The following is a 24,756-nucleotide window of genomic DNA, read 5'->3' on the forward strand; positions in this document are numbered from 1 at the left end:
TGACTGGGAATGGCAATTTTTTTATGATATTTTTACGTTTTGATACACGGTAGTTGTGGTAATGTATCTCACATTGAAATTTTAAAATCCCAAGAAGATAAGTTTACTTGTTTTGTTTTGGGGGGTTCTTTTATTTTGTGCTTCCAAAAATATTCGCCGTACGCACTCTTTGCGCCGAGCGGAGTAACAGCCGGTTGCAGTGATGAGGCACAATGGCAACTTCCGGTGCTGTTCTTAAAGGAGCACTGACACAAAATTTTGAAGGCGAGATAACTTCGGAGATAGATTGGTGGGAGCACAATTACATCATCTGCAAAATATCAGCGGCAAATACAGCCTAGAACATATTTAAAATCAATTTTAAAGTGTGCGAAACGCAACCGAGCAGCCAGCAGAGGACCACGCGCAATCGACATCCCGAGGATATTGTGTAAATAAACAACATACAAACACGTCACGAGTTTGTGTTTGCCACTTCCGCACTGCCGCCGTTTTTCACCGGCTCGCCCAGCTCGCCGCTCCAATCGGAGGGCCGGAGGGCGGAGCTTCTGCTCTCGAGAACGAACGACCCGATCGTTGGCGGTGGAGGAGCCGTGATTTCGTCAGCTCATCGGGCAGCTGGCCGCGGCCAAAGTTCTACAGCGATTCCAGGCACTCTGTTTCTATTACTGTTTATTACCATTGGATGCGAAAACGCACCGGAGGCACGAAAAGCCCACTGAGCTAGCCGCACGGTCGCTGTGCAGGCGGCGGCCACGGCCGCGAAGTGGGCCAGGCCGGCGCAGGTAGCTCGAGTGATAGCTTGTTGCCGCTGCACGAAATTGTCCCCAAGTCCCGACCATGGTGGCTTACATGAGAAAGGAGTTAATGATGCGATGGCGGGTTGCATTAAAAATTGTCATCTGCACCGCTTACGAGAGCGGCACTCGAATATCCGCCGCAGTGCTAAGCCGAACACATCTGTAGGCGGACCTGTAGGCAGACCGGCCGGCTGCTCCCAGCACGCGTCGTTCTCTAGCTGCGGCAGCATTTGCACTCGCAGCGCCTGCGTCACGTCCACGGTCACTTTTTAATTAAGCGGCTCACGAGATTAGTACGTGGGGGCATTCGCAGAAACTGCCGTCGATGCGGATTCGACAGTGCTACGGCGGCTCTGCTCTGTGATATCCCTCCGACGGTCACGTGGTCAGCTTTGTTCACACTAAATCCACAAAATCCATCGTTTCGCGGCACTCGCTGAAACCGAAACTACGACTGGCCGCATTGAAAATGCCTCTAATTAAACAACCGTCGCACGCTGAAGCAAATGAGGTTTCTACAGGTTATAAGTAGGTCACTAGCTACTTATCGCAACAAAAAAAACAAGATGCAAAATTTTTGTGTCAGTGCCCCTTTAAGTTGTAACCGAGTGTAGAAGTGGATTTTGGGAGACGCAAACGCCGAAATGGGGTCTCTATAAAATGCGAACGGCGACATGGGCCGCCCAATGCCACGTATGCAGCGAGCCACGGAGACCAAGAGCGATCTCCTTCCTTGCCTTCCGACTGCGTATGGCGCCGCTGCCACTGCATGCCGCCGCTTTGCCCATAGTTCCAATTCATTCACGCTTGTTGGGTTCCATCGTTCCAGCAAGTGCGCGACAAAGCATTTTTGGGTCTTTATGAGCCTTGTGTGCGCGTTTTTCTCACGCCCGCGTCCGAGATTGCGCGTCAGCCAGAAAGCGACTGGCGCCGTGCCAGCGGGGAGGCACGCACCCTCTGGCGCTAGCTTCGAAGCACCCAGGGATGTCGGCTGGCCCCGCTGGAGACGATTAGGCCTACCACCATGGAGGATATCTGATAGGCGTTGTGCTAAGTGGCACGCATGACGTTTTGCAGCGCAGTTTTTGCCCACATTATCAGCTTCTTTCCCACTTGAACAACATCGTTTCAGCAAGCAGCTAGAAGGGCTCGCTAAAGGTACCTGTATCGCACGGGTGGTCTTTGCGGCTGTGTCAGCGCACCTGTGGCTTGTGAGGCGCATTTTTGCGTTCAGAAAATGCTCCACGCAGTTCATGCTGATGCCTGCGTAGACAATTAACCTTCGACAGAAACAAACAGTGTGCCAGCCGTGTATGAGCGCCACGGGTTTGGAGGAACCGCTTCACTGGGTAACACTTAACTGCGAATTTCAATGTAGCAAAATTCCAATGTACAAATTTTACCAACTTCGTTACATCGAGGTGTGACTGTATTGTATTAGTGTCTGCCTCGATGCTTGAAATTTACAGCTAGTCTCACACCCCTGAAAGCGCCCCCCCTCCCCTCCCCCCTTTTTATTGCTTTTCCTCTGTACCTGTATTCGCCATCCTTACACCGAAATTCACGCAATGTCGGGCCATGTTCTTCCCCTGCGCTAACCTCGGGGGCTTGTTTCGTCACGTGGGGAGCTCCTTGCGTTGAAACGGTCTCCTCCTCTCCCTCGCTTGCCAGGAGACAACATGCTGACTGCAGTGAGCGTGGCCCGTGACTGCGAGATGATTGAGCGGGGCCAGGAGGTGCACATCCTCTCGTCGAGCTCCGACCCGTCGGACATGGTGCCCGCCCTGAGCTGGCAGTCCTCGCAGGCACCGGCCAGCCAGCCACACTGCGGGGCTGCCGGCGACCTCCTCCCGAATGTGAGGCCCGGGATGTTTGTGTCACACAGCTAGGCATGCCTGTCCCACACTTGCAGCGCTGGTGTGCTGCTTCTGTTCCCCTGCACGCACAGGCCCGCCACTTTCTGTACGCACCCAGTGCCATCTGCTGGTTGGCTTCCAACACTCCTGCTGTTGTTTTGAACAAATGCTAAAACAACCCCACTCTTTGGCCTCAGTGGCCTGGGGGTAGAGCAACGGGTCTTGAAATGAACAGTCTGGGTTCGAGCCAGAAGGAATGAATGTTGTGAAGGTTCATTCTTTATTGTGAACTGTTTTCTTGGCTCAATTGTGTGCGTTATTTTTGTAAGTAAGGATGGTTTGGTATCTTTTGGTCGGTTTAGGGGTGGGGCGCGGCATGTCATCAGGTTCCCTTAACGTTCTGCATCACGCTTAAAGGGCAGGGGTTGTACCTACGTCAAAACAGAATATCACTTCTGGAGGAGGAGGAGGAGGCTTCCTCTTTTGTTGAGCCACAGAATAAGGCCGGAGTGCTGTGAGGCGGAGGAGGAGGAGAAGGGGAAGGAGGAGGCGGTCCTTGACACGAGAACAGTAGACACAATCCTCTTCTCTCCTCCCCCCCTTTCCACTGAGCATGTGGGGAAGTGGGACAAGGCTAGCACACTGAGGAGGCCTTGTCCCTTTGAGGGGGCGAGCGGGATGCAGTGGGCTACTTGCTTGCAGTGCCACTGCCTAGGTGCCGCAATGCAGGTCGCCTTAAATGGGTGTAGTGCAAGTGGTGGTCTAGCAACAGGAAAAGAGTGAGTATCCTGCTGCCTCTATTGCCACGGGCTCTTGGTGCATGGATGCACCCAGTGCTTGGCTCACGTGGACCAGCCTCTCCTCATACATCCCCCCCCTCTTTTTCTGGTATTTCTCCAGTTACTCCTTATTTTTGTTCCTTTTGCTGTTCTCTAAGCTCAACATGCCAGTATGCCAGTTTCATGCTGCTGAGAAGTGTTAGGAAAGTTGTTGGCTTGCACCCCCCTCCTTCCTGAACAGATTGTACTGCGTGTGTCGTGTGGTGCACCTCGAGTTCGAAAAAAAATGCTGTGGACTGGTGCCAGAGTTTCACTCATGATTGGTGGGGGTCGCGGTAGAAGTCATGAGAAGGGGGAGTGGCTCTTTGGTGGCTGAGCAGAACTTTCGAAGAATGCCCAAGAGCTCACCGCTGGGGTAGCATCAACTCAATGGCTGCATGTCTTCCTGCAGGGTGCAACGTCCATTTCCATGAAGCTTGGCCACCCACTGGTCGCTGTGACAGGCAAGACCTTCGCAGTCCTGCGCGAGCACTATCCGGACGTCCTTCGTCGAGTGAGTGCTCTTGTGACCGCTCTCGCTTTTTTATTGCTCACATTATGCCAGTGGCTCCACTAGCGGATTTCTAGTGTGTGCATTTGGAAGCTACTAGAGGTTTCACTCTGGTAACTATAGTCAGTATTCAAAACAGGTGTCGGTGCTGAACAAACAGTACACAGGAGGGACGGACGAGGTGGGTGCTTATTAAGCTGGTTTCATTTCCAACCCACATCTTCGCATATGTCAGAGCAAGCACGGCATGCTTCCAAACACCATGCCGTGCTTCTTCTGCCATATGCGAAGATGTGGGTTGGAAATAAGATCAGCTGAAGCAGCACCCATCCCGTCCGTCCCTCCTGTGTACTGTTTGTTCAGCACCGACACCTGTTTTGAATACAGTGTAGACCGATTATAAGGTATGTCCCGGGAGCTGCAAAAATCCGCACTATAAGCGGTACCGCACTATAACCAAAATGTGCGCGAATCCAACCACATCGCAACCTACCTCTCAAGTCATCCTATATTTATCATCACTCAAACGCACAGCACTTAAAAACAAAGGTGCGGCCTTTTTTTTTTTTTTTTTTTTTTTTTTCTTTCTTTCTTTTTCTCTCACATCAGCCGCTGCTGCAGGGTCTTACACTTTGCAAGCGCGGTCTTACAAACAGCGAGCACGGCTTTAACGTCCGTTGTGTTTGTGTTTTGGAGGATCGTGGTTGCGTTTTTAGCGTCTATGAACAGATGCCGTGGAAAGTGATAAGCACACCAACTGGATTTTTTTTTTTTTTTTTTTTTTTCTCTCACATCAGCCGCTGCTGCAGGGTCTTACACTTTGCAAGCGCGGTCTTACAAACAGCGAGCACGGCTTTAACGTCCGTTGTGTTTGTGTTTTGGAGGATCGTGGTTGCGTTTTTAGCGTCTATGAACAGATGCCGTGGAAAGTGATAAGCACACCAACTGGATTTTTTTTTTTTTTTTTTTTCCTCTCACATCAGCCGCTGCTGCAGGGTCTTACACTTTGCAAGCGCGGTCTTACAAACAGCGAGCACGGCTTTAACGTCCGTTGTGTTTGTGTTTTGGAGGATCGTGGTTGCGTTTTTAGCGTCTATGAACAGATGCCATGGAAAGTGATAAGCACACCAACTGGATTTTTTTTTTTTTTTCTCTCACATCAGCCGCTGCTGCAGGGTCTTACACTTTGCAAGCGCGGTCTTACAAACTGCGAGCACGGCTTTAACGTCCGTTGTGTTTGTGTTTTGGAGGATCGTGGTTGCGTTTTTAGCGTCTATGAACAGATGCCGTGGAAAGTGATAAGCACACCAACTGGATTTTTTTTTTTTTTTTCACCCCACCTTGTGTTCGTGATGTCGAAGGCGGCTGCTTATCAGCACAGCATACTGGTGGTGGAAATCCGCTTCGCGCGGCTCGCTTGTTCGGAAAGGGAAAGAGCGGTGGCTTATCTGCACAATGTTCTAAAGCGTGAACCGCATGGAGCGATTTCTTCTCGCGAAAACATGCAGTGCACGCCGCAGGCCCGGTGACCCTGGCCCAGTTACAACCAGTGCCTCCTTTATAACTTCCAGTGCCCGGTAAAAGCGGAAGAGAACAATGGACTACTCCGTCAGCAAGTGCAGTGTTTCGCCACCAGGTGCCGCCGCCTAAGCGGGGTGCCGGAGATCGCTATGCGCCGCAGCCGCCGTGGTTCTGGTGCCACGCACAAAATTAAACAGATTAAATCCTTAATTTTCTGCGCTCAAACCTCAATATATTGCGGGTGTAATCTGAATGATGTTACTGAGTGTTTCAGTGGTCTGGCTGCCAGCTTTCACGTACTAGCCATAAGCGAAGAGCACCACGCCAAATGAATACTAAAAACATAGCATTCAGTGGCCTACTTTTATTAGCAGGCAAATCGATTGATTCACTCAATAAAAGCATACGACCGCGCGCCTCACTGCATCAAAAACGCCTATTCATGGTATTCACAAGGATGTTGGGCCAGCTTTGATATGCGACAAGTGAAGAAACGCGATGCTCTCCGCTAGCTCCAGGTTCTATCCCAGGAACCACCGACATCGTGCCCTTTGGATGCTGCGCACGCACACACCTACGTGCTTGGACATGTGCATAAATTTCCAACGTTGTCTTGCCAGGCATAGTAGCTCTATATTCTGGAAAATGAACACATTTGATACGAATACTTTTTGAAAAAAGAAGGAGCATTTATTTGTAAGCACCTCTATTTTCAGTAGCCTCTAAGCATTTACAGTTTCACATATTTCCTGGACAGGGGCTTCTTCGCAAAGTATTTGAATGCATCATGCTTGTCACTGACGTTGAATGCATAGTTCACCAGCAGAGGCCGCAAAAACCGAACAGATATCCTCTCCATGAGCTTAGCTCTGTGAGTGTCATCCGTCTCTTTGCACTTGAGCAGCTTTGAAGCACACAGGGCTGGCACAGCATGCTTAGCCAGGGTTGACAATGGCTTTTTCAGAGTGGGATTGTCCTTCGGAGCACGGTCAGCAAAGTACGGCAACGGCAAACAGCAACTGCACGTCTGACCGGTACAGCAGCCCACCTCGGTCCCGGCTGCGAGTGAACTGCAAGATGGGTAGATTGCTTGCTGGCTTCGTGCAGACTGAAGTGCAACTTTCACAGCGCATGTGCTCGTTTATGACGCGGGCAATATAGCCCCCAACATAAACAGTTGCTGAAATTTCAAGTGAAGGCGAGTGCTGAGGCAAGACTGTTGCTTTGAGCCGTTGCAAAACACTTGCAGCTCTCTGCAGCTGCAGCTATGCAGGCAACTGTGGAATACGTGGTCAGGAGGAATGCTTCGTACATTTCTTTCGTCAAAAATTCCTTTTGACTTCCACAGCTTTTTTCCAGTTCGTCCAAGTACATGGGCAGCGTTACCTCAAGCCGCTCCAGTCTTGCACCTTCGTCACCGTCAAATTGCCAAGTGCCAGGCCATTTTTGTGGATGTGATGGGTCGTATTGCTTGTGTCATGCAGCACAAACCAACGATAGATGTTTTGCATGACAATGGTCGTCTGGCCTGCAGCCGCGAATGATACACTCGATGCGTGCCCAGCTTGGTCTCTGAGATGCTCCAGAGCCGCAGTAACATCAGGCAACAGGACCTGAATTTTCTTGCGACATTCATTTTTTCTATGTTGTTCGGATACACGTTTTCGGCTGAGGTAGCGGACAGGCTTTAAAACCAGGTCCTTCTGTAGGTCATAGAGCTTCTTGATGTAGCAGGACGAGACCTCTCCTTTCGGACCAATGTCGTGCGCCAGAAACTACGAGCGTACATTTTTAAAACGTGGCATGGATCAAAACTTAAAAAGAGGAGCCTGTCACAGTCGCAGGAATGTTCTACCTATCCAGTACGTAAGAAGGCCATCGCCCAAAAGTGTCATAGCATTGATGTTCATTCACTCTGTGGTTATCACTCACTAAGCGAACTGCCCTGATACCACAGGCTTCTACTTTTTCAAGCACAAAAATCAACAACTTGTGAATCTGTGGGCCTGTTAACCCCTTGGTAAAATAGTAGGCCACTGGAATGCGATACGACGTCGAGAGTCCTCAGTAATTAGGAAGCAGAGAAGAGAGATCGCTAAGGTGAGGTCCCTACCCTGTTGTTCCAAAGAGACATCTGCGTGCCCCGCAAAGCAGTCCTGTGTTTGTTGTACTGCAGCTTTTCCCTGATCTTCATTTCGTTTACTATGAGTGAGCACACTGTTGACTGCGGTGCAGTCAAGCTTTCGGCTTCTACTCTAAGGCGAGCTTCGGCGAGTTTGCTGAAGCCTGTTTCTCCACTGGTGGTTCCCAAGTAGTTGCTCAAAGTCTTCCTGCAAGGAAGCTTCAAAAGCATTTCACCGCGAATGTGTTCGTATGCCCTTGTCAACAGATGCCTTAAAACTACACAACGTCGGGTTGTCTCCTTGGACCAGCTTGGCCTGTTCTTCTTGAAGTCCTCAATCTGATCAATCAAGAATAGAGCTGCAGGTTCCTTTTCTTTCGCCCTTTCCTTGATGTAAGGAACATCCGCAACCAGGGCGTCCTCGTGTAGCTTTTTCAATTACATTCTGTACTTGTCGATGGCCTGTTGCAGTCGAAGCAGCTGGCTCCTCAACTCCTTTTCTTTTCTTCTCCACTTCGCTTTCTCAGTGACAAGCACACTTGAAGTTGACTTGCTGTCTACCTGGTTGCCTTGATCACGCAAGTTGGCCTCCACCGATGTGCCCATGGCACGACAATCCGACATATCCTCCACTGCTGCAGTAGCGTTGCCGCTCACGGAGTTGCTGTGCGCCAATGTAGCACTCACTCGTTTGTCGATGCTTGCTGTATTTCGCACCGGCGTTGATTTCAGCTGGAGATGGGGCGGGTATTCTTCAAAAACTGACGGCACAGCCCCTTTCTTTAGATGTCGTTGCTTGCCTTCTATGAAGTTCTCTTCTTTGAAGTGTCGACTGCATACTTTGGTGTAGCATGAGGTGGTGTTCGGTGACCACTTGTCTCGTCGTATTACAGCAAGTCATCGTGCTTGTGTGTCTGCGTCAGCGGGCATTTCATTAAAGAAAGCTCTGCCGGTTTCTTTTTCTCGTCCGATTTGCACAATGGCACACAGCAGTAAGCCATCGTAAAGCATTCTACGCATGTACTTGCCGAAAGATGTCCCACAAAGGGAAGTTGAACACCGCTGAACGGGTTGCACACAACACACGAACGGAATGGTGGCAGCGGTGGCAGTGGCACCCTGTTTACCCAGAGCCCCTAGCGGCAGCGGGAGAGCAGTGGCGGTCGACGGCCCCCCCATGGTGGTGTGCCCGGCACAGATTTTTCTACAGGACTCACTGTTACAACTGGCGTGGTGTGCGGCACAGTAAGGGGTGGCAACATGGCGTTGGCCCTGGCCGTGAAGTGGTGCAGGCAGCTCCAGCGACCGGTTCTAACTGCTAGCTGAAATGCTGCACGAGGCGCAAGCGAGGATGCTCACATAAGAAAAGAGCTGATAATATGGGCGAAAAGAGGAATATAAAATGCCATCCACGTTGCTTGTGAAAGCGGCCATCAAAAAACACCGCGGTGGTAGGCCTAAACATCTCTGGCGTGGCCAGCCGGCTGATCGGAGCATTTCGGATCTCCCGCCATTAGGTGCGCGTCTCCCCATTGGTGCAAGTCGTCAGGCTCCTCCCACTTCCACGCGAAGAAGCCACCGCGAGCGCAAAATCGTCGACACAACCGTGAAAAAAACGCACGCGCAACTCCGCCGAGCACGAATCGTGTGTGAAAACGGGCTATGCGGTTCACGCCAACAGAAACAACATGCCGGGCGCGGACGGGGACGGGGGTCGCTATCTTCCGAGGTGCGTCAAGCAAGGCCAGTTGTGGTTATCACGTACGCGTGAACTAAAGGGTGCTTATCCTTTTCTTGTGTGTCATAGTTAGAGGAGAGCAAGGGGTGCGCGCTGCGTGAGATGGCCGATTTCATCCTCTTTTTTTTTTTATTTTGCTACCCTAAAACGATGCGCCAGCGGAGCCGGTCGATCAGCAGTCCCGCCAGAAAACCGCACTATAAACGGTATTGTGCTTCGGCCAACCGCATTCTAAGTGGTATGCTTATGCATTGAGCTCTATGGGAGGTGAACCGGAGGTCACAAAAACCCGCGTTATATCCGGTCCCGCACTATAAGTGGTTACATTATAAATGGTCTACACTGTACTGTGAACCGACGGGCCCAGCTGCAAGTTTTATTAAGTCCTACTAAGTCACCTTTGGACCTCTTCATATGGTACGGCAGTGGTGCTTAAATGGGGGTCCGCGAGAGCATTTGAGGGGTCTGCGGAGCCTCCCTCAAAACTCCCCCCCCCCCCCCCCCCCCCCCCCTCCCCCCATTCTTTTCTCGATTTTGCCAGTACTTGCTGCTGCTGCTGCTGATGATGATTGCTTTTGGTTTCCCCTTTTACCGGGGTGATGACATGTCACCTTACCAAAAAGGACTAATATAACCATATTTTACACTCTTGGTTTAATACTAGTGCTGCTTAGGGCAGGCACTAAAGCTTATTAGGCCCGAAATACTTTCTTTTCCCTGTTACAGGTGGTAACTGTCCTAGGCAATATTCCCCTCTCTGCTTTTTGTCCACCAGCATTCTAATCTTCTTTTCGTCCCCTCGACAGCCTTGAAATTAACTTCCTCTGTGCTACCCTTAAATCCTAGGGCTCCTGGAAGCCCAATATTCCCTTCATGTAGATTTGGATGGATACCCTCACATTCTAACACTATGTGCTGCATAGTTTCTGTTTCTTTTCCGCAGACCACGCATACCCCACCGTTTTGTGAATACTTCCCCACAAAACTCTTAGTTCGCAGGCAACCTGCTCTAGCCTCAAAAAGCAAAGCACTGTCCTGGGAACTATCGTAGAAATTTTCCTTTCTGATGTTCAATTTCTCAGCCCTGTACATCTCTAACAACGTTTTAGCTTCCATTTTTTCCCTCCATTCATATTCGTTTCAGCCTGCCTTGCCTCTTTTTTTGGTTACCTTGGCTGTTTTGGATTCCCCACTGTTCTTTCCGTATTTCATCGTTAGCCTTCTAGTCTTTCTTGCAATGCAAAAAGGTGGCTTCGCTGCATTACATGTATGTTTAATTTCTCCGCGTAGGACATACTTTAACAACATCTGGTTTTTGCACAACACACCATCTATGAGAAGAAAAAAAGAGACACAGGAAAGGCAGTATACAGGTGTTTAGAAGACTCTTAGATTCAAGGGCAAATTGATTAACATTATGACGTGCATCGCCATTGGCGTCCAGCAGAAAAGGCGGGCATTGGATGAGTGTGTGGGCAACGCAAGCTGCAAGTGCAAACTGCTTGACATTGCGACACCGATCAACTTGTGCTCCATCGTGGGGTTCCCCGTCACTTTGGCAAGGCCAAAAGGGGTCCCCGAGGCAGTCGTGGCTCAGAACCACTGTCCAATAGCACCGGGAAGCAAGCGCATCAATGCAGGAGGCATATTGGGAGTGGTCCGTGTTGCACAGCCGTTTTCTTCCCTCTGGTGTGCTGCTCCTGCTAGCCCCCCCCAGCCCTGTCGTTATCAGCCGGTCATTTTGTGCAGCGGCATCCCCTATGCTACGTGGGGGTTGAAAAGGGGGCTTGTCCACCATAGCCGCCTTACCTGTTGCTTCCCTGGATGTCCCTCCCCCCCATTGGGTTTCCAGTGCAGACCCTCGCAGCGCTGCCACTGTGTGTGTGTTTTGGCTGACGACGGTGCCCCTTGGGCCCTGTGCAGGTGGCCGTCTGTGGGGCGGTGTTTGCGCGCATGGCTCCGGAGCAGAAGCAGCAGCTGGTGGAACTGCTGCAGGAGATGGGGTATGTCCGCCCGCCGGCCACCTTTCCCTCTCGCCGGTGGACCGCACCAGGAAACGGGCCAGTCTTCTCAACTGCGTCAAAGTGGCAGTGTTCAGCGTAAAAAGAAGGCATGCGCGTGTGCGCAGGATAACTTGATGGCGGCAGTGCTGAGCACATTTGCAGATGCAATCTGGGCTGCCCTCATTAGCCACCACTTTTCCCAGAGCCGCAGTGCAGAGGCAGTGGCGGCTGGTCCACGTGAAGTAGCGCAGAGTGGCAGTTTGGACAAATGCAGCCCCTCCGCCACTGCGGCCTGCCGTATCGACCACCCAAGTGGTGCGCTCACACACTGCGTTTGGCAAGGGTGCAAGGAAATTAAACTCGTGCCGGCACAGTGTTTCCGTAGCAATGAAATGTCGTCTTACGCGTGTTGAGGCAGTGCGATCTCAGTTGATCGGAATTTGCAAAAGAGCAGCATTGTAAGCTTTGTTTGGCTCACGGGGTACTTTGTCAGGCAGTCCACTGGACTGGTTTTTGGCGAGAGTTATTCTGGGGCCGCTTTATTCCAAGCACTGAGCGCCACGTAGGCTGGTTATCCATTGTGGGGCTCATCTTCAGGTGGAGTTACTACTGCTCTTGCAGAGGGCACTGTGTGTCATTTTGATGCCACGGTGGTGCTGAAAAGCAGGACGCTGGCGGATGTGTGCCGCGCACGTTCGAGCTGTGGGCTAGGCGGGCTATGCCGAAGGACCTTGCACCAGTGTGCACCAGGCCTTCTGGCATGCCCATCATTCCTGAATTCCCCCGTGCAAAGCAGCAGCAGTGAGGAGTGTTTGCTTTTCTTGCCAGGTACTACGTTGGCATGTGTGGAGATGGCGCCAATGATTGCGGGGTAAGTCTCTCCTCTGGTACCTTTCTGCATGGCATGCTTCTGTGGCATCATGACAGCACCGTGCACGGTGTGGCCGAGTGCTGCCTGTGACATTGGCTCGGCAGAAGTAAGCAGCGGTCTTCTTGAAAGCTGTGATTTCCCTCCCAACGGGCTGTTGCATACGTGGCTCCCTAAGGCACAGAGATCCCCTGAGTGGAGTGAATGCAGACCGAAGTGGCACTCTAATTGTGTCGACGTGGGCAGCTAGCCGAGCTCTCTGGCGAGCGCCTGCCCAGTGCACCGGAGGGGCACCTCTGCGGCATGGCACGGCCTGGTGCTCTCGGAAGGTGCAGTGTCGGCAGGAAAAGTCTGGATTGCACTCGGCTGCACCCTCCACTCTGGTTGGCTGGACTGGGGGCCCACTGTCCACTGCTTGGATTCCCACCTTTCCGAGGGGCCAGCGCCACATGAGAGGGGCTGGCTGGGCTCAATTCTGGCACTTTGGACGTCCTCTTTAACGGGGCAAAGGAAAAGGGGGAAAGTGGAAGCAGAAGACCACTAAACATCCTTGTACAGAACGGGTGCTCGAATCTGCTGACGTTTTATGGTGTGAATCATTCACACGAAAGAGTAACATTTGACTTCCCAAATGAGCTCTGGTTTCTAGTTTCGTCAGCTTGCTATAATACCAAAATGTACATGAGTTCATCTTGTAGAGGCATACTGAGTGTCTGTGGAGAATCTGTGGGGGAAAAAAAATGCAAAGAATTGGGTGTCTAGTTGTGAGTTAGTGGTTATGCCCTTGTACAGTTGGGATAAAAAATCTATGCAGACTGTGTGAGTGCCAATTTAATTAAGGGAATTTCTTAGCCTGGTCCCGGTGGCAGCTTGTGTGATTTAATTAAAGTAAACCATCTATCCCCCTGGCTCGCACACAAATGCAGTTGCCATGCTGAAGAGCAATTTTCTCGAATTGCTGGAGAGCTCTGGCTTGTGCACACGTGCGTGCACACGTGCGCAACGTGATGTGATGACGGGTGAAGTGCACGTGCCCTTCCTGGCTGTTTCGTGCAGGCCCTGAAGGCAGCACACGCTGGCATCTCACTCTCGGACACGGAGGCGTCTGTGGCCTCTCCCTTCACGTCCAAGGTGGCCAACATCTCCTGCGTGCCTGCACTCATCAAGTGAGAGCCGGCAGGGCTGCCTCAACCGAGTGTTTTTTGGCATGCTGGTTCACAGTGTGATTAGTCTCATGGAAAGACCAAAGACTTCTCAAAAGCATCCAGGCACACTGAAAAGTGCTCTGAGAAGATAAGTGAAAAACATTTCTAATTATTGCTGAAGCAACAGAAGGCACACTTCTTTGGTTATTGTTCTTAGGCATTTCACGACTGGACTCACAAGCTTAGAGTGGAAAAATCCTGGCTGCCGTGAAACTATGTCCTATCATCTACACTCTGCATGATGATCTCTCTCTCTCTCTCTCTCACTCGCTGGGAAAAGGGGACATGTTGGTGCTTTGCACTACAGGTTAATGGGTCTATGCAACGAGATGTGACCTGCTCGGTCGGTCATTGAGTGGTTTTGGTTTTCTCCTCCCCCTTGCGCTTGCAGGGAGGGCCGTGCAGCTCTAGTGACCTCGTTTGGCATCCTCAAGTACATGGCGTGCTACAGCATGACGCAGTTTGCCTCGGTGCTGATCCTCTACTCGCTCTACTCAAACCTCACCGATCTTGAGTTCCTGTACATCGACCTCTTCCTCATCACCCTCTTCGCCGCCCTGTGTGAGTTACCAAGGGCTCGCTTGCGTGCTGCACGGCGCAGCACTGGGGCAGGCCCCCCCCACGACGGCCCGTTCAGATGCGGGCACCGGTGCACAGCGCGCTGCGCCAAAGTGCTCGGCTCATTGCTGCAGGAGGGGTGCCCTGCACCGCACCCCTCGATCACTCGTGGTGCTGTGGCGGTGGTGCAGCAAGTCAGTGCGTGCGCGTGTGCCATATTTGGGGCATTGCGAGTTGGCACGCAGCTTCCGGCAGCTGTGGTGACTGCGTAAAAATGTTCAAAGTACTCAAAGGCTCTGCCTCAACTTCACCTTTCCGTTGACGTGATCAACCGAGACGGTCCTCAACTTTGAGTTGTACGGGGTGACAGGCGAGGAGGATTAGCAGACAACTATGCCTGCACCTCACTCAATTGTAAACTCACGTGGGGGCGCTGGTGATGCTGGAGGCGTGTTGCACGGCCCCGCAGAATCGTGCCTGTGCACTGCACCAACCCCACAGAAACTTCTCTGCTCCGGTGCCGTAAACCACTTCTGCTCGGGCAAGGTGTTTGGCCAAATGTGCCTTGCACAGCACATTAAAGGGACACTGAAGTGAATTTGTCAAGCTTCTGTTTTTGTTTGCACTGCAAAGACTTACTCAGATAAACATATTTTTCATCTCTTATCTGCTGTATAAAGCAGTATTTAATTTATAAAGCCTGAAAGAATGAAAAAATACCATGCGACATTTTCAGCGGCCGCAACAATTAACAGCAGTGACGTGTATTCGTCTTGCGATGTGATTGGGCAATGCCCAAGATTGAAATTCAAAGCAGTTCAAAGCAGCCAAGTGCCACCCAACGTTATCGTTAATTGGATATTCTCGATATCTCAGTAATCAGCGTAATGCACTTCTGCCATCTTGTCAGCTGTAGAACTGGTCAGGTAAGCCTGCCAGCACCGCTTAGAATCGTAGCATGCACTAGCTGAGGTGTACACATTGGCTGGATGCCCTCTGCATCATCAGAGACGCTCATATGTGAGGGGCTTTGCCCCCGCCTTTCGAGCTTGCCTAGCTCGTCCGTGTGTCATGAGAGGCATGTTCGCTCCAGGCCAGCTGTCGGCTGCTCACGTCAACGCCACGTCAACGAGAACCAATCAAGGATTGGAACCTGCTCGTTTCAACGCTATTCTAAAACTTGCGTGGGCACGGCTGACACGAGGAGCACGGCCGCATGGCAGTTCAATGCGGGCCTACTGCCGACTGGCCCCGCTCAGCAGTAGCGGCAGAAGTAGGCGGAGCATGGCCGTCGACTGCTAAAAAGAAAGGCGTGACGCACTGCCGAGCGGAGCCAATGGCTCGCCGAATCTGGAGCCAGCAAGGGGCTTGCCCCGTTTCTCTAGATGGCCTTGCGCCTGGTCAGTGACGTCACAGCTTCCAGTGTGCTTTGGAGGCTCGATGAGAGGGTAAAATCTCCTGGCCTTATTGCTGGCCCTTTTTAATGAACGATAACTCGGCTAAGACTCAACGCTCTTAAACCATTTTTACAGCAAGTATGTTCCTTTGATAGTACTCCAGCGATTTCGCATGTAAAATCGCAACCTTTGGAACCCTGTTTAGGGCTTCTTTAAAAAAGCCAAACAAGCAATAACACATTCGGCATGCTGAATCGGCGAGCATGGGCAGGTCACTATCTAAAAAAGTTGGTCGTGATCCAGTGCTTCAGATTACTCAGCCATAACTCCAGGGGTGTCGGGAGAATAAGTATGAAGTATATATCTTATAGCCTCTTTTCTTTTTCTTTTTTGGCATTCCCGGCAGCTTACACAAGTATTTCTTGAATAGCGCTTGTGCAGTAGGTGTCACCCAAATCTTTACAAATATCTCATCACTAACAGCTGTGTTCCTTAGGCAGGAAAAGCGATCGCAAATGGGTGGTCATGCTGCTGACTATTGTGCTAGTTCACTCACCACAAAAAGTGCCTCCCATGCCTTGGTTTTACAATTTACAATAAATGCTTCAGTTGATTTTCATTCCTTACTACCTATATTAACTTCGCTGACTCTTCTTCTGCCTTGAACACTTTCCTGCCCCCGGGAAAAGCACTGATTTTGGATAATCTAGCGAGCAATTTTTTTCCAGTTGCAAAAAATATGCAACATACAGTCGAGTCCACTTACTGTTCATAACAGTATATCGGATATAACAATGAACAACTATGGCACTGTCCGCTTTTGTATGCTTTTGTATGCCCCGAGCTCAGAGTGGGTCGATCAAGTCGTCAGGCAATGCCACCCTACCTTTGCCTTGCACTTGAGGAACTGCAGCTTCAGGGATCTCAACGAGCTGGCGGCCAAAGCTCGCCATGTGCAAGCAGCAGTCGCGGCTGCACGCGCGTATCAGCCACCATTGCCTCCGGTGTAAACAGTGGGACCAAGTTGTGCTTGGTGTGGCGTTATGGGCAGCGGACGAGTCGAGCACGGCTCTACATTGACACAGCGAGAAATGCTCCATCTCGTGTGGGTTGCGCTACGTGGAGCTAGAACGGCCGAAGCTCCTGCCAGCCCCGCGCGCAGAGCACAGAACAAACTGGTTGGATAATCGGTTGGTGAACGCACGCCCAGTTGGGCCTCCCTACATGGGATCGGCGCTGCCACCTGTACCCACTCACAACTCGCTCACGGCTGCCTCAAACATCGCGTCACACAGCACGGAGCCCTGTCCGCTGCTACAAATGTCGCCAGGTTGGTCACGTTGCGCGATCCTGTTCAGTCGGGCAGGGAAACGGGCCCAGCCATCAGTGAGTGCACCGGTGGCGGATCGAAGCGCCCGAGAGGCAAGCATCGCCGCCGCTCCTACTGCACACAGAGTCAGAGTACGGACAAATGCTCCTGCGCCTTTTTTCGACCTCGCAGTCGTCGGTGGGAGTTTAGGGCACTGGGCAAGCACTTCGCTGATAGGGAACGAGGTTGTTTCCCATCTCGAGAGCAAAGCCATTGGGCTGCATTCGCCGAAGTTGCTGCTGCAGCTTGTGGTGATGCTACGTCAGGCGGTGACGTACGCCTCATCGTGTGCTGGGATTAGCGTGTGTGGCAAATGAGTTTCGTTCACTTTTCCGGGCTCACAGTTCCAGTCATTTTGGTCAGAGACTTCATGTCCAAGGCTAGACTTGTCGTCGACATCGGCAACGGAGGGTATCAGGAAAACCTGTTTTCACCGCTAAAACTGTTCGCCGAGCCGCCGCTCGCAGCGAGATTACTGTGCGGGCAGGTGGCCAAAATGTTCCCCGTGCCTAGGGAAGCAGAAGCGTCGGGCACAGCCGGTTGCCGGCGCGCGCAGCAACCTCTGAGCACAGTCGTTGCCGCCACGGCTGATTTCTCCTGGACCGCTCACTCTCCACCTCGAGATCGGGTCGAGGAATTACACGTGCTCCTAGCAGATGCTAGCGAGCTGACAGCAGCGGAGCGTCTTGTTGTTGTTGGGTGACTTCGGCGAGATATTCACAGAGCAAGCAGGTTGCACCAGGTTGGTGCAGCTCTGCATAGACACCGGCGATGCTCGACCATGGAAATGCAATCCCCAGCCCATCAGCCCCGCAAAGAGGCAGGCAACTGATGAGGGGCTGATGAGGTGCCGTAAGTTTTGCTATAACGAGGTTTAATTGTACCATATCAGTGCAAAACTCCTGCAAATATCAAACACCTAACTGTAAAATTTTTTGACTTGCAAACAAAAAAAGATAGCACTGTTGGGTTTCGTGCCACTGTGCAAAGCAGTTTCTTGAACTTGTGAAGCATAGATTGGCCGATGCATATGCGCTCATATTGCTAAAAAGGTGTTGTTTACTCAGTGCCGCAGTGCACGATGTCGACGCCATCTGCACATCATCCGAGCTCCCATCACATGACAGCGGCAATGCTTTAGAATCCCTGCATGCAGTGAAAGCAAGCCAAAGAGGATGCAAGTGTCTCCCTCTACTACTCAGTAGATGGCACCAGGTCTCACAGCACACTCAGAAAGCGGCAAATTTGAATGGGAAAATGTCAAAATTGGAACTTGAAAGCGTTGATAGTGTACTATCGATTTGAATAGGCATGTGCAGGAAAGTGTTAATTTAATTGGCCCTAGATTTTCTACCGTACTGGCCGCACAGGCATATGCACCTTACGGTTACAGTGAAGCGAAGTCAGTGAAGTGTCACGTGCGCTTGTGTGGAGCAGCAAAACTCAGTTCTGCTGCAGAAGTGAGAACAAAAGTGACGTTGAAAAATCACTTCTCGCCACTGGACGGCACTTGTCTTATCATGCTGATTGCAATTGTGTGTGGTTGTTAGCCAAGGGCAGCGTGCTCAGCAGGCAGTGAACGAGCTCTCTCCGCTTGTGCAGTCGGCCGCACCGAGCCCAGCCCCACGCTGGACAAGCGGCCGCCCCCGTCCAGCCTGATGGGGGTGACCCCGCTGACGTCCATCCTGAGCCAGATCACCCTGGTCATCGCCACGCAGCTGCTGGGCATCGTGGCCCTGTGGCGCCAGCACTGGTCAGTGGGCGGCCTCCCTCCTCGCCCCGGGCTAGCCAGGGAACCTGTGGCTACCTGGGCTTGGCTGATGGGTGTACATGTGATCGCGCTTAGCTTGCGAGTCGATTGGAAGCGCCTTAAACCCCCACACCAGCGACCTGCTGCTTTCCCGGTAGGGACCGGTCAGCTCACTACTGCCGTGTCTCCACCTTATTTGCACTTAATGGGGCATAGTGCAATAAAGGATGTTCTTGGTTTAATTTGCACACTTCTCTCCACTGCAGCTGCAGTGCGCATTGGCAACCACAAAGCTGCTAGCTGCCAAATGAGAATTTAAGCTATAAACGTACTGCTGACACTAGCAGCCAGCATGTACTATATGTAACTATGGATGGGCTAACAGGGCCGAGATGGCTGGTGCACATTATGGTTGCTCTGTGGTTTTTGGTAGGAACATATGTTCATACCAAAGCTGCAGCTTTGGTCAAATATTAAAAAAAAATGATTACAGAATTATGCAACCGTCATGCCCCTAGCTGCTCATTGTTGTATTTGGGGGTGCGTCAAAGACTCGCGCCTTAGTGTACAAGGCAAATGCATGCATTAGTGCTGAAACGAAAAAGGGCATACAGCAACACAGATTGAAGGCGGGCCAGTTGGTACATAACTAACTTATAGAACAGCGCTAGAAACAGGACTACAGAAAGGGCACACAGACAGGGCGCTGTCTGTGTGCCCTGTCTGTGTGCCCTCTCTGTAGTCCTGTTTCTAGCGCTGTTTTATAAGTTAGTTGGGCATACAGCATCCACCTGCACTATCCTTCCAACCAAAATTTTCAGTAATTAAGAGGAGTTCTTAATGACAAGCTGCAAAAATGATTCACTTTGAGTGCTTTCATTCTTGGCGTCTGGCATCGCCTTCCTATATCGTCCGTGGTCCACTTTTGGCTCGCAGCGGTGTAGTTAATTAAGGCCTAGGATCACCGAAAGGCGGTTCAATCGAGAGAACAAACCAAAAAACGATGCGATTTCAGTTCCTGCTCCGGGGGAGAATGCATCGCCATTGAGAGAGCTGTGAGAAGGCTGCAAGTAATTCTCATCCAGTTGGGGCACACAAGCCAGCGCATGCCCCGTCCCTGCACCTCCTTCCCCGAGGAGGAGTCCTGTGTGGACAGCGATGTGCTTGCCATGCCAGCCTGGGTGTGTGAAGGGCGTGAGGGACGTGAAGGGGCGGGTCGCCCTGCACTGTGGTTGTGTTCTGCATGCGCATCCTGTCCCTCGTGCTGAGGAAGTGATTTCTGAAAAATTATTGCGGGATTTTTTTCCACTTTGGGATTGGGAAATGGCTGTACTATGCATGTGCACAGGTCAGACCCAAAAAGTCTGTCTTGCATTCGTTAAATGCTCATATCCTGAACTGCTGTATGATTCGGAATTCTTGGACATGGCCTGCACCTGTCCAAACAAAACACTTCGAAGCACTGTGCTTGCTTGTTTAAGGGATAAGTATCAACATGGCTTTTATAAAGACTATTCCTGTGCTATGCAGTTAACCAAATTTACATGGGAATTACGGTAGTTAGTACGTTTAACTGAACCAGTATTGACTGCATTTGGTTGGGTTTTCGGAAAGCTTTCGAAGTCGCACCTCATGACTTACCCTGTTATTAACTGGGTAGCAGAATACTCAATTTCAAGGTGGCAGTATGCCATCATAATGAAGTGATGTCAGGGGTCCCTCAAGGGTCAGTTGTGAGACCGTCATTGTCTTTATGTATGATAATGACATCAGTGTGGACATGAAGTTATGTAAGAGAATGTTTGAAGTTGACTGTATCATTTTAATAAAGGTAACTTGTGAAAATGTTAGAACCAAAGTTCAAGAGGACTTGGACAAAACGAAACATGCAAAGAAGGCGAGAACACAGACGGTTTATCTTTTCATACTGTAAAAGACAATTCCTCTGCCGTGGCACCAGAGGAGCTGGCATTGCGGTTTAAGGCTGAGCGTCAGGCTAGGTCGCCCTGAGGTTACCTTGTGTCCTGTATTCATTTTTTATCCTTCCACAGTGTGGGACTGTGGGCACCAAATGTGCAAATGAAACAAAATGCGAGGGTAAGGGAAGAGAGAAAAGGCAGCCTTAGTTATTTATTTCCAAACAATCACGATACCATTTGTCATCAAGTGAATGCCAGAGGAGCTGTGAAAGGTGGGATCCTTGAGGTGAAGGTGCCGTGCAGCCTTTAGCAAGCCTGTAACGCAGGACAGGCAAGGTAAAATGGGGGAGAAGCTGGCCCTGTACACATGTAGTGTAAGTGGGCCTTGGGGTATGTGGGAAGTAGCTACAGCCACGTTGCCCTTTACTATTTACTAGTACATAATGTTGTCACGCGTGAACTCTGAGCTTGCACCACCTGACTGTGTTGGTCGTAACGTAGAGCCCTCCATTGACATTGTAATCCAGTCTGGCAGGAGGAGGGGGCCTGTGGGGGGGAGGAGTGTACTGGCAGCGTGCACAAGCCAAGAGAGTAGGGGGCGGGCTTTTTCCGGGCCGTGTGTGGCAAGGCTTCTCCTGCTGCAGTGGAGCGCGTGCCGTGCGGGCTGGCAGTCAGAGGCCTGTGGCCCCGTGCAGGTACCGCCCCCACGTGGCATTTGACGGCACGGGCGAGGAAGAGGAGCTGGCCTGCCACGACAATTACGCCGTGTTTGCCGTGTCGGTCTTCCAGTACATCACCCTGGCGGTGGTCTTTTCCCGGGGACGTCCGTACCGCAAGACAATCTTTTCCAACTGTAAGTGGTGGCAGCCTTGGGGATGGGCCGGCTCACTCGCGTCTCTTGAGCCTGGAGCAATGCTGCACCCCCCAGATACTACGTGCAAGCCCGGCACTTCCGGAGCAATGCAAAATTTGGAGGAAACATGCTGAAATTCCACGCCCCTCCTTTAAATTGCCCTAAAAGACAGAAAACCACCGTTATTTACTATAATAACACCTAGAATTGAGCTAAGAGGACATTTTATGCTAGACAAATCATGAGTAAAATGGAAAACAAAAAACATAGCATTGCTAGGAATCCCGGGGCATCTGTCCTACGGCCCATATGTCTAGGTTACTGAGGCAGAACAGCAGAGCTCTTTTAGCAGTGGCATGACAAAGCAGGCGGCGTGTTCCAAGCAAAGCAGCAGACGACGCTGGGTGCGCACAAAAAATGCCGGGCTTATACTCGAAAGGGAGGGGAATCTCGCTTCTCTTGACCTGTGGTCGCATCTGCTTGTTGGGTGCAGCATGTCTGAGTGCTATTCATGCTTGCATAGCTCACCCTTTGTCATTGCCAGTGGCAGCTCGTGACTGTTGGTCTTGTCCTTCCCACCCAGACTGGTTCATCGCTTCATTGGCCTTCATGACGGCTTTCACACTGTACCTGGTGCTGTACCCTGCCGAATTTCTCGTCAACGCCTTTGAGGTGAGTGCCCGACCTAGGGCGCGAAGAGATCCCTTGCCTCACAGTGCCCTGCCAGCCATCTGGTCAGCCAGGTTGCCAAGGGGCCGGGCTGCATGGCCACCTTGGAGAGTAGCATTCATGTTTATTAGGAACCCCCGAACACGAGGAGCTGCCTGTTTCGGCTGGAGCAGTAAGAAGAGGGCGGCTCCCATTGCCACGGTAGTCTGGGCTCGTTGACACACAGACGTCAGTTGGAAGCCAGTCATCTCGGTCAGCCCAGTGTTGATCACTGCTCGCACTGCCATGGAGAGCTGGGGGAACGAAGTCTGGACAAGCAGGACCAGTGCAACTCTCAGTGCCAGCTCCCAACTGAGTGTTGTTTAATGCCCCGCTATTTAGTAAAGTGCAATGCCCCGCTGGCTACGTTGGCAGGGCCAGGAACTTCCCAGAACGCCTCCGACGACACAAAAACGACGTTCGCGATTCGAACATGCAGTGCAGTGCATTGGCTGAGCACTGTAAAAAAGCTGACCACAAGAAGTGACTTGGACAGCGCACAGGTGATTGGCACCGAAACCAATTACTCAGAACAAATACTTCTTGAGTCCTGGCACATACAAGGGAACCGGGAAGGCCTGAATAGATTCCTGAATTACTGCGAGAAATTGACCGGTTTTTAGGAATCTAAGAAAACATTTTTTTTTGTGAGAAGCATATTAATTAGGCACTAATTGAAGCTACATAAAGTGCAGATGATTTAATGCCCTATCCAACAATACCAGTTTTTATAATGTTTTCACTATAATAATTGCGAAAAAAACTTCAAAATCAAAATTTTTGTCAAGTTTTCGTAGAAAATGATAAACAAGGAGTTGTGTATAACAAACCACCAATAGTATAAAAAAATATGAATATACACACCACATTTCGTAGGGAAACATTTCAAAATTTGTCTTAGAAAAAATGTTGACTTGTGCGGAACAGTTTGTCAGATATAAAAAAAATGTGGTTGATCCTGCTTTCATAGGAATCGGTAAAACACAAAAGTGAAATGCGCCTTCACAGAATCAGTTCAAGGTTTATTCTGCATCAATATGAACTTGCGCATCGTTATTTATATTTCGTCAGTACGACACCGTCAGACACATCAACATTGATCAGTACAATGACATATACAAAATATGTTGTATTGCAAGTTTAGCCAATTGTAAGGACACCATGCTTTGTTGTCATATCAGAAGGCCTAGGAGTGTGACGTTATCAAGTACTGCATTTGCTTGCATTTTTAGACGTGAAAACTGAATAGCTTTTTTTGCGGGACACTAATTAGGACAGACGCAGTATCAGAAAAGTATCTGAAAGAAAAGGGACCCTTTAACTATCACCGTTCGCAACAAAATTGGTGGCATTTCAATCAGTGTGCGAAATGCCACCACTAATCACAATACTTCAGCAGCCTTTTAAGGCTTGCCCAGGTGTGTTTCTGAATGTAAACAAAATGTGGAATGTTACAAAATGGGAACAAAAAAAAATATTTTTCTTTCTTTTTTGTGCAGTTTGACATCAGGGATATCGACATTAGCTTCCGAGTGCTGTGCGTCGTCATTGCTCTGGGCCATTTTGTCGTCGCCTACATTCTGGAGGTAAGGGATGGTGATGATGATGATTGTGGTGGTGATTATATTCTCACCGGGTTCGGCCACAGGCATTTGCTTTCTTTTTTTAATCAACTTTGGTGGTGGGTACTGAGATTTCTGATACTGAGGTTACCTTAGTGCCGGCAATGCTTGTCGTTTCAATAGAGCGAGTAATGTAGTCAGCCGCCCTTTTTGATGCAGCGGTCTCCATACCAGTCACTGGCCTGCCACTCCCCCTGTGGGTGCATCAGGGTCCTGAAGAGACAACAAAATTTTGCTGGAACAGACAGCAAAAGTTTTCTTTGCATTCAGTTTGTTAGCCTGAAAAATCTCTTTGTTTGTACGCTGTGCCTCTGCTTTCCTGTAACGCAGTGTCTAGAGTTACGTCCGACGGAACCCAGTTATGAAAACTAGTGTTACGTCCGATGGAACTTTAAGCCAGTTTCCAGAGTTACGTCCGACGGAACCCAGTAATGAAAACTAGTGTTACGTCCGACGGAACTTTAAGCCAGTTTCTAGGGTTACGTCCGACGGAACTCAGAGTTGAAAACTAGAGTTACGTTCGACGGAACTTTAGGCCAATGTTTTGAGTTACGTCCGGCGTAACGTAAAGCACAAAAAAAAAAAAAAGTTTACAGCTAACGGCACCAGCTACCGTGACGCTCTATATGTGTAATCTAGACGCAACGTTATTGAAATGGTTGCTTGTACGATAAATGACGTGAAATTCGGAAACACAAATGCTGCAGCTTTACGGCCAAACCGGGTGAGAAGGAGTAAATCATAGGTAACATGTTCGACAGTGCCGGCTCCCTGTCGGTCAACAGGAACGCCATATAAGCGCCCACACTATATACTGCAGTGATGTGGGTTCGAATCCCAGCTGGGTTGATGGTGCTTTTTCTTAATTGAAGGATTCAAATTTTTCTGCGCTAGTCCACGTACACTTCTATCCATATCCAACACGTGTAAAGCCCGTTCTACATGGGGCGAATTTCGCCTGCGACTTCGCAGTTGCGGCGCCGCCCGTGTGGCAAAACGATTTATTTTTTAATTTTCCCTGCTGCGACATATTGCCAAATGCTAAGCCGCGTTCACAAGAGAAGTTTGACTCTTCCATACATTTGGAAATTCGCCACAGCAACGAGAATAGATCGTTTTTGTGGACGAGCGGCACCGC

General features: G+C 50.5%; 1 protein-coding gene across 3 annotated transcripts in view; it reads left to right on the top strand.

Annotated features, from left to right (window-relative positions):
- LOC144144318 (polyamine-transporting ATPase 13A3-like) overlaps positions 1–24,756 on the top strand; it is a 147,272-nt gene that overhangs the window by 116,985 nt on the left and 5,531 nt on the right. For all 3 annotated transcript variants that reach the window (XM_077675702.1, XM_077675703.1, XM_077675704.1), the window contains 10 exons: positions 2,472–2,656; positions 3,887–3,988; positions 11,290–11,369; positions 12,198–12,240; positions 13,294–13,403; positions 13,834–14,003; positions 18,369–18,519; positions 21,131–21,288; positions 21,872–21,960; positions 23,496–23,582. In XM_077675702.1, coding sequence (XP_077531828.1) covers positions 2,472–2,656; positions 3,887–3,988; positions 11,290–11,369; positions 12,198–12,240; positions 13,294–13,403; positions 13,834–14,003; positions 18,369–18,519; positions 21,131–21,288; positions 21,872–21,960; positions 23,496–23,582 — 1,175 coding nt within the window. The remainder of the gene's footprint in view (positions 1–2,471; positions 2,657–3,886; positions 3,989–11,289; positions 11,370–12,197; positions 12,241–13,293; positions 13,404–13,833; positions 14,004–18,368; positions 18,520–21,130; positions 21,289–21,871; positions 21,961–23,495; positions 23,583–24,756) is intronic.

The sequence above is a fragment of the Haemaphysalis longicornis genome, unplaced genomic scaffold (assembly GCF_048455015.1).
Source record: "Haemaphysalis longicornis isolate Haplotype H1 unplaced genomic scaffold, Haemaphysalis longicornis Haplotype H1 scaffold_7, whole genome shotgun sequence".
NCBI lineage: Eukaryota > Metazoa > Arthropoda > Arachnida > Ixodida > Ixodidae > Haemaphysalis > Haemaphysalis longicornis.